At 42.0% G+C, this 15,943-nt stretch overlaps 1 protein-coding gene across 5 annotated transcripts in view; it reads left to right on the top strand.

Moving 5' to 3' along the window:
- The window catches only part of CSNK1A1 (casein kinase 1 alpha 1), a 35,937-nt gene extending 19,994 nt beyond the window's left edge, over window positions 1-15,943 (top strand). The window contains exons 6-11 of one of the 5 annotated variants that reach the window (XM_030503581.1): window positions 1,285-1,424; window positions 4,628-4,706; window positions 5,693-5,767; window positions 7,061-7,167; window positions 7,988-8,100; window positions 13,245-15,943. In XM_030503581.1, coding sequence (XP_030359441.1) covers window positions 1,285-1,424; window positions 4,628-4,706; window positions 5,693-5,767; window positions 7,061-7,167; window positions 7,988-8,100; window positions 13,245-13,252 — 522 coding nt within the window. In that variant the 3' untranslated portion in view covers window positions 13,253-15,943. Of the gene's footprint in view, window positions 1-1,284; window positions 1,425-4,627; window positions 4,707-5,692; window positions 5,768-7,060; window positions 7,168-7,987; window positions 8,142-13,244 lie in introns of those variants that run through there. The other 4 variants (XM_030503579.1, XM_030503583.1, XM_030503582.1 and 1 more) reach the window with 4 other exon arrangements.

Below are 15,943 nucleotides of genomic sequence, written 5' to 3'. Positions count from 1 at the left end.
ACACTGGTAGTTTGAGAGGTTTTTAGCTTTGTTTCGCTTGTATAGACTATTATAGTTAGAAAATCTTCAACCAGAATTCTAGGACGTACCTTCCATGCAATTCAGAAACTTTCAGTGTCTTTGAAACACGTCAAGTGTCACTTTATAATTCACAGCATTTCAGTGTGCCAGAATGACCCCTTGTTCCAGTTTTGGATGCAGGTGTACCTGCATATCAATCTCCAGTACTTGTTTGCATGTAAAGCTGCCTCTTCTGTTCTGGAATCACCTTTAAGATGATACTGATCAGGTTTTACTAGGAATTTCTTGACCTTTATGTCATCTTTCCATCCAGCCTTCCCCCACCTGTTTTCAGTATTCATTAATCTGTAGGGGTTGTAGTCCATGTAGCATTAATCCAGTGTTGGAATTGGGAGCTCAGCCTGATGATGTGTAGCTTGAAGACTGATTGCTAGAATTTGAAGTGTTCTTTACATACTTCTGCCTCGGGTTTTTTTGCCTAGTCCTGAAATCTTGTCTCGAGAAGGTGCAGTCTGCATTAACCTTTGTAGGTAGGCTGGCTGTTACACACTAATAACACACGCACTCAGTCGTTGCTAAATATCAAACCATTGGGCAAGCTTGGTTATTAGAGGCTTAAATTGGATTCCAGATACTAGGCTCTAGCTTCCTGCCTGTGTTAATACCATCAGCAAGTGCGTCATGCTGCCGGGATAGTGTTCTGGTAGGCTTAAAATGAGCATATGATTGAAAGCAAGATGTCTTGTTTGCTGTTGAAGGTTGTGGCCTTATGCTCTGCAGAATGGCCAGTGCTCTTTGAGACCTAGAGAAGAAGGAATATAGGATGGGCATCATTTGCATTAAGTTGCTGAGCTGCCATTAACTCTCTGTATGTGTAAACTGCTCCAGTGTGAGTGGGGTTTTGTGAAGTGTGCTTTTGCACATACTAGTTTCCTTCCTAAATTGTGCACTGTGGTCATTGAGCTAATGTGATGCAAACTACAATAGTAACTTCAAATACTCGTAGATGTAAGCTACAGATGCTGAGTAGCACAATCTAATCTGTCCCACTGGATTGAGAAAGAGCTTGAACTAATTCACTGTGAAGTTGTTTTAACTGGCTAGTTAAAGCTAGTTGCGGCTCTGCACTGTTACTTTGCTTCCTCTGTAACTGTAGGCTGTTACATTGTGTGGATGTCTTAAAATGTAGCTAATGCCTAGTGAAAGAGATTGGGGATTCCTTGTGTTGTATAGCAATATAATCTATTTTCATTTTTCTTTAAGTTATTCCTTATTGACTTTGGTTTGGCCAAAAAGTACCGGGACAACAGGACAAGGCAACACATACCATACAGAGAAGACAAAAATCTCACTGGCACAGCTCGATATGCCAGTATCAATGCACATCTTGGCATTGAGCAGAGGTGAGTTCAAGGAGATTACTGCTTTGCTTTTGAAGGCTGTAAGATGATCGTATTTGTAAGCTTCCGAAGTGTCTGAACTAATGTTATATGAAGAAGTGTATCTATCCCTTTGCAAGTGCTTTTCTTTTCGGCTGTCTGTGTAAGGATAGGGCAAAAAAATCCAAGCACCTAATTCTCTTCTTAAAGAGACTCTAAGTCTTGCAGGCATGAGGTGGATGTTCTGCACACTGCTTTCCTTTTTTTTAAAGGATAAGCTATACTTTCATGTGGATCTGTCAGAGGACCTTCACAAATAAACTGGTGCACTTTCCACTGTGTTGGTACCTGTTGGTACCTGGCCACTGCTGACTGGCATGAGATGCAGTTCTGTAGCCAGAAAAAGTATTCTAAAGCTGGTGTTTGTGTTCTGTTTTTTCACTCTCCCTTCAAGTTAGTAAAGTATTGTTTGTCCTTCTGCCTGCAAGCAAGACTTTAAGATCTTCTACTTCACTCACATTGTATTTTGGTTTCTGGTCTACACAACCATAGTGGCTCTGGTTGTGTATACCACACACACACACGTGTGTGTGTGTGTATATATATATATATTTATATGCTTGAGCTTTGCTTAATCAACAAACACACTCTAATCTGGATCAAAAGCATATTGCTACTACAATGCCCCAGCAGCCGTCCAGTGGGGATAGCAATTCAGGTTGGTTGGAAGTATAGTTAGGTACTTGTAAGACATGAAGGGATGCCTTTCTTCCTTACCTATATGCCTAGGTATTGTACAAGTGTAATAGTGTGGCTTTGCCACATGATGCTGAAGTCACGTAGTTAAAACTGCCATGAATGTCTGTGCCTCTCTCCTTCAGTTTAATCGAGATGAGAATGACTGAATTTCTGGTGGTCAACTTCAGCAGAACATGTAACTTAACCAATACGTGGTGCTTTTAAAATGCTTCATGTTTCCTTTTTGCTTTAATTTCCTTAAGTTTCCTTAAGTGTTATTTAATTACCTGGCAGTATCATTATTTAAGCCCATTTGACATGGGACAGGAAAGGTAAGTAACATTTGTCATTTCTGAAGTCAGTACATTGCATAGACCCAAGCTATTCTTGTAAGGGAATAGTTGTGTGAAGGGGAGGAACTGCAAAGGACTATGCTTTTGAGTTTAGTTGGGAGTCTTGTACCGTCTCAACTGGTACTGGGAATTCTAATATGTAGCTTCGTGCATGCTAAAAGCTATTAAATTGTCTAGATGAAGCCAGTGGTGAGGCAAACAAATAATATATTCCTGTAATAAAGAGAAACCAGCCCCAAAGCTTATGGCAGAATATTTCAACTGTTGCTGCTGTACTTGAACTGCTACAGAACATGGTTTCCTATTCTCAAGGAGCTCTTTACAATGTTATCCAGTTTTTGTTTGGTGATGGAGTGTTGTGCAGAAAATCACTTTGTCTGCTCAAATGTAATGTATCCATTACAGATTTACAGAACTAAATGTTTCCTACTACAAAATCATGGACTTAAACATTAAAGCAATGAACTGGATGGGGGATGGAAACTCTTAATCCCTTTATTGCCTCTGGATTTACCACTGCCTTCTCGGAAAATGTGACTTTATAGCGCGACCCTGTGCTGGTTCACTGAATCCTGTTGATGATTAAAATCTGCAGTTCTAACAGAATTAGCAAGTTTTGCAGGCTGGAGCTTGTGCTCTTAGTATCCTTTTTCATCCCTCTGTCTTCGGCTGTGGCTTCATGTTTCAGCTGAGATGACCTCAGAGCTTGCTGCTGTCAAGAGGAGAGAACCAGTTTTCTCTCTTGCCTCACCCCTGGGAACAGCTAGTGGTTTCTTAGCCTTGCGGTGAGCTGGTTTAGGGAGCCAGGCTGATTTTCTTCTGGGATAGCTTGATCCCCAAAGGGTCAGGGAACTGGAATGTGAGTTGAAGGGGTGGCAGGCCGGCCAGTCTAGTGATTAGTAGTGCTTATATTGGCTGTAATATACAGCACTGCCTACAATTTCTCTCCTCTCATAGCAGCATCTGGAGGTAGATCTGACTGGGTTCTTACAGGTTGTTTCCACTTAAAAGCTGCTTTACCCTCACCCACTCCTGTAACACTGTTTGTAACGCTGCTGTCAGCCTCTTGTGCCCTTGTGCAGGTAGTGAGTGTGTAGAATTTCCTGCCAGCATTTAAATGCTTTTCTTGTAGATGTGCCTGGGTGGCAAAGCAGCAGCAATACCTGTCCAGCTCTCTTGATAAGAGGGCTGGGTGGAGAAAGACCAGTTGGTTTTGTGTTTCATGTTAAGTAGATGCCAGCTGCAGAGAGGCAGGCAGAGGAAAAACCTGATTCTACCACAGCTGGGAGGAGGCAACTTTGCCAAGAGGAGAAAAAAAGCAAACATGGAGAGTATTTTCCACTTCAGTGAACTGTATAGGCCTAGTAACCTTGAAAGCCATGTAGCTTAATAGATGGTGTTCATGTGGCTGAAGCATGGATCTGGAGCATATGCACCACAGAAAACATTTGAAGCGTTTTAGATGAGAGTTTGCATGCAAATTCTCAGTGAAGTCTATGGATGGGAATCTTTAGCTGCCTTAAAACAGACTTCTTGTGGGAAGAAAGCAGAGGCACCTCTCAGACTGATGCATGCACCTTTCTAAACATTGCTTAAGAGTCACAAAGACAACTCAGGGTGTTTTTAACAGTTATTCCCTTTTGGGGCTGGATGTTCAGTGTTGGTCCCAGCTTGAGGCAAGGGTCAGGGAAAAACTTAATGAAGTTAAAGCTAATGCCATGTATCTTGTACAATGCATTCTGTGGTTCCTACAGGTAAACCTCAGCTTCTATCCAAGCTATTTAATTAAATGGGAAATTTAATGTTTTGTTCTTATTTTCCAAAGTTTTTTTGTTTCCCAAATTATTCTAATGTAACTACAGATGGAAACTTACCCCACACAATACCTACTGACTGTTCCTTACTTGGAAAATGAATAGGAGCTCTTCTTGCTTGTGAAGACTTACATGCCTGCCAGTGGAATCCTGAGCACCTAGATGTCTTAGCTGTGTTAGAGACCTTCCTTTGCACCAAAGCTTAGGTTTTATTCCTTAATTATTCTCTATTTAAATAAAAACAAAATAATGCTTGCACTACTTGGAATAAAGCGTGAAATGTCAAAATGTGTAAACTGATGTTTTCTGTCTCTTCCTCCAGTCGTCGGGATGACATGGAGTCTCTAGGCTATGTATTGATGTACTTTAACAGAACCAGTCTGCCTTGGCAAGGATTAAAGGTAGGTTAAATTGCCTTCCCCTCCCTCCACACCCCTCTTTTCCTCTTCTTTTTCATGTTTGGGTATGGTGCTTTTCCCTGCTGCTCTGGAGAGGTGGTTTTATGTCATGTTTAGCTTCAGTTACACAAAGTGGCTTTTCCCAAGGCATGATATTTATAGAATGTAGAAGAAAGGTTCTTTCTGCCTCTCGTGCAGCAGGCAAAACGTGTATTGTTTGACTGTCTGAAAACTTACGCTAAACAATAGCTTACATCATCTTTGCACATTATTATTGTCCTGTTTAGGCTGAGGCCCTCCTTGGGAAGTAGAAAATGACATTGTTGGTGGAGAGCATGGAAATAATCTCTTACCTAGGAAGTTTAGCTTTAGTGATAGCTTCAGTCCAGTTTATGGCACAACCGAATAGCTGCAAGAGACTTGTTTCAAGTATTTGCATATATGATAACCAAGTGAAAGCATGGCAGATATCTCTGTTCTGTGGACTTCAGTGATTTGGTTTCATGTTTTAATTATTACTCTTCGTCCATGTGAGACTTGTGTAACTCAAATGGTGTTGCAGCTGCAAGTTCTCTGAGCAGGCGAGCAGCTTGTGTAACACTGGAACTCTTCAGCTGCAAATGAACGTAATGGCTGCTTGCTCTGACACGCAGGCAGCCCTTGAATGGGGTGCTGAGTGGGAATTAATAGAACTTTGGCAAATGGAAGTGTAAGTCTGGTCTGTTTAATGGACAAAAGCAGCAGCTAGAACTACACGAGCTGGGCCATGTGATGGAAGCATTAGACTGCGACAAATGGTATTAAACTGTGTCCAAATCTTAATACCAGATTGACCTTCGTTCTCTTTGCAGTAAGTGTGTGGGACTTGGAGATTTCACATAAAATACTTATGGTTGACCAAAGGATTTTTGTGATATTTTGTTTGCTACTGTCCTTGTTAATCCAGTGTTGCACAATCTCTCTTACATTGTGACCTACGTGTTCCATAGGCTGCAACAAAGAAGCAAAAGTATGAAAAGATTAGTGAAAAGAAAATGTCCACTCCTGTTGAGGTTTTGTGTAAGGTAAGAGTTTCCAAATGATGTCAGACTGTGAAGTGGAACTTCTTTGCTTTCTTTAGGCAGGGGGAGGGTAGTGGTTTTGGTGTGGTGTTTTTAACTAGAGCCAATACATTAGGTAGTTTCACACGGTATTTGCTGCTGAATAATACTTTTCTGGCAGTCGTGGGTGCCTCGTGTTTGGCCACCCAGCAAGACTGTGAATGTGTGTAACAGGGCAGGCAGTTGCTGCTGTTCCTTGGCATCGTTCGTACCACCATCATTCCATTTCTTGGTGACTGTCAGCTGTGCAAGCTCTCCAGCTCCCTTGGGTGAGGCTTGCTCATTTCTTAAGCTTCTACAGTGAAAGCTCTACATACGCCCTCTTGTTTAAAAAGCAAACCAAGATAGAGCTGTGTAGCTTGCTCATATATACTTGGTTCTGCCTCATCAGGATTGTTCATACTGTATTCTTCCAATCATAACTCTAACCCTAAGTGACCTTCAGAACCATGTCACAGAACACTTTTCCAGTGTTGCCACAGTTCAAGAGAAATCTAAGACCCAAAGTATGCTTTCGGGTCTTGACCTGTGGCAGCCACACACTTGTTAGCAAAGGTCCTTGAGAACATGTGGTAGTTCTTGCACATGGAACAGCAGCAGCAATGATTGCACTTTCTAGTCAGGCACATTTATATACCCTTACAGTCTGACAGCATTTTCCAGAGTGCTGAACTGTTACACTCTGTGTTTTCCTCCTTGCAGTACAGCACTGTGCTGTATGCTGTTACCTGTTCACATGTAGGCTTTAGTATAGCCTTAAATGTACAGATACATAAAGCAGAGAATCTTTGAAAGAGGTTTTCATGGTTCAAGTCTTCACACTTACTAGTGGTAACTGACCTTGCCTCTAGTATGTTGAAGTGGATTGTCAAGGAAACAAGGAATGGAATCTTTTTAAGAGACAATTACTAATTTCAGAGGCCTAGTTAATGAGAACTAGTTTTAACTAGGGTGAATAAAGTGCTTTAAATATGTTGTGTGTTGAAGGTTTTGGTGGCAGAGAACTTGTGATTGTGAAACATGCATCAGGTAACAATCCTGGGGAAGGGATGTGTTCCTGGGGACTTGCTGATCAAATCCACTTTCTGAAATACAGTATAAATGAGTAACTAGAGGCAGAGTGGAATTTACACTTATGAATCTTCAGCCAGTTTTTATCTGCCATTATGGACAGAAATATAGCTTTTTGCCTTCTTACAGGGTTGTTAGAAGCTTTTTGCTGCAAGCCATGGCTTGATTAACACTATTGATTTACAGGGATTCCCTGCAGAATTTGCCATGTATCTGAACTACTGTCGTGGCCTGCGCTTTGAAGAGGCACCAGATTACATGTATCTGAGGCAATTATTCCGTATTCTTTTCAGGTCAGTCTCAAAGTGGAAAAGTACAGGGATTTGTCAGTGCTTTACCAGTTGGTAACTGCTGTGTGGGACTTGCACTGCAGAAAGCTGCTTCCTGTGTGTGAGGTGGAAGGGAGTACTCTGAGACTTCTTTTCACTTCAGAGTTGAAAAAACTATTGAACAGTATTTTTCAGGTCCTTTAAATATTACACATGAAGGAAAAGATTCTCTTGGGTTTGCGTTGCATAACCTGACCACTAATGCTAGAGGCTGGAGCCCGTGCTTCAAGTTCTGTTGCAAGTAGCTTAAGAAATGGACCCCTCAATAGATGTGTTTGAAACTTACGTTTGGAGATTGGTGATGGGACTAACAGTGGTGCTCAGAGGATGGATTCCAGTGGAGGGGAATAGTGCTGTTTGGCTGAGCTTGATAGAGAAACCAGAACATAAACTCAACCTTGTGGAGTGAACAGCATCTGTCAAAAGAAGAGCTGGTACTGATCTCCCAAGAGTATCCCTCCAGGTTTTTGGAATCCAAAGCAATTTTTATTCAGTCATCTTGCAGTCTCTCCTTAAAACTGTGTATTAAAAGAAAGAAAAGCTGATCACCTCAGTGCAGGCACATAGGTAAGCTGGGTTGTGAGGAAGTGCTGCTTCTACAAATGCAGATCTTTGTGTGAACAGTGAAGAAAACACTGCTTGATGGTATTTGGGCTTGCTTCAAGAATCCTTTTAAGTTACAGAAGCTTTTAAGCTTACAAAAGGAGTTAACCTGTTTCAGGGTTGGTATGAGCAATATGGAAGCTATGATGCGTTACAGTAAAGCATTTCACTCTCTTTCTAGGACCTTGAACCACCAATATGACTACACATTCGACTGGACAATGTTAAAGCAGAAAGCAGCACAGCAGGCAGCCTCTTCCAGTGGGCAGGGGCAGCAGGCCCAAACCCCCACAGGCAAGCAAACTGACAAATCCAAGAGTAACATGAAAGGTTAGTAGCCAAGAACCAAGTGACGTTACAGGAAAAAAAATTCCACTAATTTGGACAATGCTGGCAATTTAAGTGTTAGATCAAGGAGGTGGTTAAAAAACCATATTTGGCTGTTAATTGAAAAAGCAAAACCAAAAGACGTCCTTGGAGAATTTGACTACTAACTTTATACCAAAATGTCCTTGTTCTTCATATCATTTCTTCTGGGGATGTTGGGTCATTTTAACCACTGCATCTTTTGCTCCCACATTAACCACTTTCCAAAAACAAGAAACTGACTTGGTGTTGGGAATGTGACATTTTTATTTTTATATATATACACATATATATATTTATATATATATAAATATATAATACAATCCAAAATCCTAGACCTAACACTTCTTAAAGGGTCAATCTCATTAACTAGGCAAGGATCTAGTGACTTTGGGTTCTACTCTGTTCCAGCTGGTGTAGTGCTGTGGGATTGCTTCTGTTCTGTATGCCTCAAACATTGGAAACAGAAAATTGTGAATGATCTGGCTTCCTCCAGTGGGTTTACATTGAGACATTTGGTCCAGAGTTAAAAGAGAGGACCAGTGAGCTCAAAATGCCTTGCCTAAACCAAGGAGTAACCCTGAGCTGCTGGGGATTGCCAAGTCACAATTTTCTGCAGTGTCTGGATGCTCTTGGGTGGGCTTCAGGTTCCTTGACTATATTTAATGTTTCGAGGTTATGGTTTCAAAGGGAAATGTTGTGAAATGTTCAAGATGTAATTGTGTGAAAACTGAAAACTGACTTCTGAAAAGGCACATAGGAATTTATTCATTTTTTTTACACGTTCTCTCTAGAAGTGCTTTTTTTGTGATGTAGATCTGCCAGTGTTAGTCTAGTAAGTCACTAGAATGAAACTGCTGCAGCTAGTGACTGTTGCAGGCAGGCTGGTGATGAAACCGATTCCTCAAGATGAGCTGTGGGTAAAGTGAGAATAGAGAAGCCAGGTTTAAGTTATGTACTGGGCTATTGCTGATACTTGCTGCTCTTTAGTACGTTCTTGTCAACTATCACTTTTATATGTTTAAAATGATATATTAAGCTAACCTGGCAGACTTGAAAATCCAAGAAATGCAGAAGTGTTTACAGTAAATCAAAACATTGGTTTTGGTGTATTGTGGCTGCATTCAAACATGATCAGGTGGCTTTAATCAAAATAGCTATCCACAAATATAACGCTTCATCCAGAAAAATACCTGCTGGTCTTCCTAAGACTCCACCTGAAATGATTTCTTGAAGAAAAATTTCCATAGGATACCATTAAAACATTGGATTCTTTGTGGCATAGAGAGTCCGACCTGTTCTGCTGGAGCCAGCTGGTGTTACAGCATTGAGAGCTGTAAACCAGTTCCTTCAGCCGAAACCTTCTGTACATACAGACCCGGTGATTAAGCACCCAGGCTTAGGGTGCTTCCTCAAACACAGCAGCTCTGACTGAAAGTCACCCCCCACTGCTGAACCCAGCCCTGTGTCAGGGTGTGGAGAGGCTGGTGGTTAGAGCAGGAGGAAATCATCTGAGCAACAATGCAGACTCTTCACAGCGGCTGGTGCTCAAAGTGAAGCTCGTACAGGAGGTGATGATCTGTAAATGGGCAGTGCCCTGAAAAGCAGGTTGTATGCACTTAAAATACTGCCTCGCTGGTGAGGTATTCTGAGGATTAATGTGCTTCTTGCCTGGCTCACTTCTCAAGTGCTACACCTTACTGAAGAAAAGGTCATTATAATGATTATCTGCCTCCACCTTGTAGTAGTGATTTAGTGTGAGAGTGCGAAGTGGCAGCTGACTGACAGGCGTGAGCACAGAGAAGGTGTCTCGCAGTTGAACCTCACAGACCACTTCTGTTTTTTGACGTTCCTTATCAGCTGCTCTTTGGTAACGAGGCCACAGCTATAGCTGCAGAGAAGGTTTTCTAGCAGAATTTCACTGGCTCTTGCATGGAATAACAGCCTTTTGGAGGAGTGACTCCCTCCTCTCTCCTCCCCATGATGAAGAAAAGGCTTTGTGATCTTTGGCTCGCTCAAGCTGGAATGTCAGCAGAGCATTCAAGTAGTGCTTGTCCAACATGTGAAGACTTCCCCAGGACCTAAAATAGCTAGCTTGGTCTCTTCATCAAAGTAGAGATTCCAGATTCCTAAAATCCTACATGCCTCTTTGTGGGGAATATTGCTTGTTAATGAAGCTTTTCCGAAACCAGCTAAGCTCAAGCAGGAGACTTGTATGACTTGTAAGTGCTGTCACATTGAAGATTAATGAAATACCTGGCTATTTTCTTTTGCCCAGAGTTCAGTTAAATTCTCCTGTAGCTGCTGTAGCGAAGCCTGTGCTGAAGTGGCTTAAAAGGCTTCAATAGTATCAAGTTATATCCCTCTAGTAACCACATGCGGTTTAACGAGAGCACTAGAAATAGCAATTTACAGGTGCATTTCCTGGTTAAAAACTTACAGTATACTGTAAAGTGCAAGTACTATTGAACACAGGCACCCGGGGAGGGTGGTGAAATCTTAATTCTTCCAAGTCCAGAGACTTCCATGACTTAGATTGTTTGGACAGTGTGCTCATTTATCAGTATTTCTGTCTCAGATCCATATTAAGCCATCTCACTGTGTTCTGTAGGTTGTTCGGGCTGAATATTCTGTGTGGTTCCAGAGCAGCCTGTCCTGTCAGTGGCCTTTTTTCCCCCCTCCCTGTCCCTCTCTGGAACCCTGTACAGTGTCTTTTGTAACAGCAAGGTCAGCTGGTTTGAACTTGGGAGAGTTGAACAGACACAGCTGCTCTGCTGACACAGGGAGGTTCTGCTCCTGATCTCTTGACAGTGCCGCGGTTCAGGTGTGATTTGTAGCAACGCTCACAGTCAGCTTCCCTCAGCCATAAAACTGACTCAAGCAGTGGATCTCTGGGATAAAGTCAGTTCCATTTGCAAGAAATGGTTTTAATTCAATGTTGAATTCTGTAAGTCTGTCAGCAGCCCCATTAGCTTGCGATTGTGGCAGTATTTCTCTGACCAGATTATTAGTTCACTTCTTGAGATTTAGCCAATTGACAACCAAATCTTCTCACTGTTTGGAGCTATGTAATAGAGAAAAAGGTTGAACACCTCTTAAGTAGAGAAGCTGCTTGGAGTACAACAGTATAGTTACTCTTCCCTGGTTGATCAGATCTGCAGCTATGGTAATAATAATAATAAAGCAATCTGAGTATCGCTCACGTAGCATAGAGATTATCGAGGTTTTGGGTAACCCCCCGGGGGACAAGGACTGATGAATATGCAGATTCATCATCAATATGGTCCTGTATATAGCAAAGATTTGTTAGAGAGGTGCTGGCATAAACTCCTCAGCATGTTCTTCATGCTGGCAAAGTCTTGTGTGCTACATGAATGAGTCAACATCTCACTTGAACAGCTGCGGCTGCCTGTGTTTGGGAACATCTCTGTGTAGTCTTAATAGAACTTGCAAGGGATGTCGTGGCTTGAATCCAGTTCCCTTTAGTGCTCCATAGTTGGACATTCTCTTGTCTATCATACCTTGGATTTGAGGTATTGTAACAAACAGCAGCAAGCCATATGTTAGCAAATCCTTTGTCCTCAGGTTCAGGATCCCGCTCTCATTTGAAAGGGCCAGGCTTCTAAAGCAGTGAGTTTCCACACTGGGAGCACATTCCTCCTTTGTTGACTTAGTTTTGGCTGCTTTGATGGAGAAAGTGGTTCAAACGATGAATCAGTGTTCACTGCTGAACACCCTAAATGGAAAACCAGAGTAACTTTCAGTTGTATGCATCAAGTAAGGGTTATGGACAACTTTATGCCAGTGGAACTAAGGAATCACTGAGGTTTCTGTGAGAATTTGCACTCAAGTGGGAATGACTGTCCTAATTCTGGTGGAGTTTTTTTTTAATTGCTAGTGCTGGGTAAAGAGAATTGTCCTTCAGTGCATTACGTCTCAGTTCAAACAAAGCTATTGAATCTCTTCTAAATTACCTGTAGCCTATTCTGGAAGACTTAAAGCTGTCTTCTGGGTACTGTCTGGATACATTTTTGATTGAATGTCAGGCTATGTTTAAGACTTGTTTGCACTTGCTTCTGTCTGGATGACAGCACAAGCTATAGCTGAGGTCAGCTTTGTATTTCACTGAAGAGGTTGCTGCTGCTAAAACTCAGAGCTGTTGCTCAGATGAATTCATCCACGGGCAGAACACTGTGCCTTTGGAGGGCATCCAGAACGGAAACTCGCTTGGCAAAGTCATCTTCGGTTGAGACTCCTGTTACCTCTTTAACGCACAGTGCTGCTACCTGAGTCACCAGAAATGAGTACATAAGCAGTCACATGAAGACTGGCTTAGCTTGCAGTAACTGGTTCTTGGAGATGTGTGTATGTATTCCTTTACTCTCCCTTTTCCCCAATGCCTTGAATTTGTCATTTGGAATACTGAATGTTGAAAGAATTGTCCTTGGCGCCCCACCTCCCCTGTCACATGAGTTGTTTCACTTGTCCTTCCAAGGACAGAAGGTGTATTGGGTTCCTAGTCGCTGACAAAGGTTCTCGCTTCTGTTCTGGTTGCCCAGAGTGTCGTGTGTGTGAGCATGTAGTTAACACCAGTTACTGTAAGGTAAGTTATTCCTGTTCCTTTTCTGTCTGAGTGACACCGCTGTACTGCGTCCCTGAAGAGCACCACTGCAATCAGATGACAGTTTGACATTCAAGGATATAAACACGAGACACTGCAGACAAGTAGAAAACAATCCTATGAAATTACATCCTGCTTCCTAGTGGCAATAACGCATCTTGTTTTCAAACTGTTGGTCTGAATTCCTATTTGAGGAATGTGGCATCCAGCTGGTACATGAGCCTATTCTCCAGGGCAGCAGTAGGTGTGAGCGAGAGGCGTGTGTTTGAGCTGAAGGGTGGTGGCAAATGCTGGTTAGCTTTGGAAACGGACACCAGGAACTCTGCCGTTCTGAGACGGAGCAGCATTCTCCCCTTTGAATGACCATAACTGCTGTTTAATTCTCCTCCTGTGAAGGCTGTTTCTTGTTTCCATCCCGTATCAGTAAGTTGCCCTTGTGTTTATCTTGCAGGTTTCTGAGCATGGCGAGGATGGGACAAAGCAGAGCAGATCGGAGCAGGACTTGTCACTCCCCAAATCCTAGAAATTTTAGTTCATACGTACACTTGCCAGTGGCTGTGGGCAACCATTTACTTGGTGTAAAGAACTTACTATCAGTATAAACTGGCTCTGGGCAGTGTCAGTGATGCTGCACTTTGAGTTGTAGCAGCTGTAATTGTGAATATTACTGAGATAGTGAAACATGGTGTCCAGTTTTCTATTGCATTTTTTTCAAGTGGAAAAGTTAACTAATGGTTGACACACAAGTGGAGAAAATTGTGCATATGCCAATTTTTGTTACCTTTTTACTTTGAACTACACTGCTTATGAGATCTCATTGTTTTGGAAGAATGGCATGAACAGTCTTCGGCAACAGTTGTGATAATTGTAAATGCTCACAATTGTGCACTCTTTTCTGGTTATTCCTCCCTGGGTTCTGAAAGTTGTACACTTAAAACATTCTTAAAGTTGTTGGCTTCTATGTGCAACATACCAAGCCAGCTGACATGGTAGTAACCAAAGATTCCAGTTTTTAAGCATATGAAAGACTCTGCCTGCTTACCTGTGCTAGAAATAACAGCATCTAAAGTGAAGACTTAAGAGAAACTTAGCGACTACTAGATAATCTTTAGGACTCTGCATTAACTCTATAATGTTCTTGGTATAAAAGGAAAAAACAGCATATTTGTCACGAAATTTAGTTAACATCTTACAACTGAACCTGTATGTAAGTTGCTTAGATAAATGTAATCACTGTAAACATCTATATGATCTGGGATTTTGTTTTTATTTTGAAGCGGGAGCTTTTTTGTTTACAAGTTCATTAAAAACTAAAAACTGTTTTCTGTAAGGAAATGAGGTTTTTTTAATTTGCCTTGTTAATTCAGTTGAAGAAATCCGCATTGCCCTGTTTTTAAACCAAGTTGCGAGGCCATTTGTTCAGCGAGAGACGTCAGCTTTCTTTCTAAATCATTTTAGATTTAGCGTTGTAACTCTTCCTCGTTTTGTTTTTAAATAAATTTTGTATTTTTTCCTTGAGGGGGAAGGGGCAGTCTTGCATTTTTATAACTTGGTGGTTGAGACCAGCCCCTCTATACTAAAGATTGGAGCTTTTTAAAATGAAACGGCATCTTTTGCAGCCCCGGCACGGGCAGCCCCCCCGAGCGCTGCCGTGTCCCACAGCGGCTGCACTGACCTGTGATTGCTAGTTGGAAGGAAATCAGTTTGAATGGAGGATTTGGATGGTTTTAAACCAAGGCATTTTCTTTCAAGTTCTTGTGAAGTGGATATGACCAGATTTACTCTTGTTCTCGGGGACAGCCTCGCACCATGCAGAGTTCCCATTGGATACTGCCCCAGGCTGTCTTCCTTCTCACTCCTATTCTAGCCCAGCTGAAAAGAAAGAAATACTTTTATTGCTGGTAATTCTTTAACAGTGTAATTTATTCCTTTATAGCATGTCAGAATAAATTAAAAAAATGTCTGAAAATGCTGCCAGATGCCTATTGTGTAAATGTTGTTTGTATGTTAGCTTTTTAGACAGTTTCCATGCATGTAGCAGAGTTCCTGCTCACAACTCATCTTTTTACTGTTTGAAAAGGTCTTTCCTTTTGAAAACCATTTCTCAGAGCTCACAACACTTACACTGTGCACCCTCTGCCCTCACGGAGGGGTAACCTGGATCAAGGCCGCGCTCCCGTGCGGTCACTATGCATACTCTCCTTATGAGAAGGATCTGCCCTGAGAAGACGTTAACCTTTAGCTGGAGAACGTTGTGTGCTAATAAGCCAGTTGTAGAGATAATCTGGGAGGACAGGGCAGCAAAAAGTCTGCCGGGCTTCAGAGATAGCGGTGCCCATTTGGAAACCTCTTCTGAGTCAGAGCGGTCTCTCTCTGGTACCTGGAAGGCGGAAGAAGCTCGTTCTTCTGGCTAGGATGTTCTTCCAGACACAAGTATTGCCCTGTCCGAATAAGGATGCTTTACAAGCAATGCCTCATATGAAAACTGGTATGTTTCTAAGAACTGGTATCTAGAATACTATGTTATGTCCTTATATATGATTTCTACTGTCTAGGCAATGCCTCTTGACAACATGCATTGGTGGAAGGGGAAGAAGCATCATTGAAATGCCTTCTTGACGGCTGTTTTTGGAGTGGCTGCTCGGAATTGTTTTGGCACCACTTTTCTTGCTTTGCCATGAGATATTTGAAAGTTGGAGGAAATAATTTGGTTTCGGGAGAAGAAATTATTTCCTCCATCCATTAAATTGACTCATGACTTTGAGGAGGGTTGTCGAACTTTAGAAACAAAACTGCCCTTGATAAGCACTGCAAGCAAGGACAGTTCATGTGCTCGGAGTGTCAAAACGCATTTGTGTGCAGTTGTTACAACTGCAAGCCTTGTCCTTCGGAGGGGCATGGAGTCCAGCTAGTCCTTCAGATACGGTGTGTTAATAGAGTTTACTTCTGCACAGAAGTGCGAGCTTGAACTGTCAGCCCTGTTGTGCTGCTTTACAGAAAGCCAGCCTGCAGCAGACGCGTGAGCAGTGCGCGAGATGGCAACCTTCCTTAAAGAGATGCTGTGATACTGAACACTCATTTGCTGTGTAATCGATTTGGTTTGTAACAAAGACTTCAAACTGAAAGCATTAAAAACTATGTGGATCTTGA

The sequence above is a fragment of the Strigops habroptila genome, chromosome 12, assembly GCF_004027225.2.
Source record: "Strigops habroptila isolate Jane chromosome 12, bStrHab1.2.pri, whole genome shotgun sequence".
Lineage (NCBI taxonomy): Eukaryota > Metazoa > Chordata > Aves > Psittaciformes > Psittacidae > Strigops > Strigops habroptila.
The sequence above is the reverse complement of the archived record's forward strand: the minus strand, read 5'-3'. Positions and strand labels throughout refer to the sequence as shown.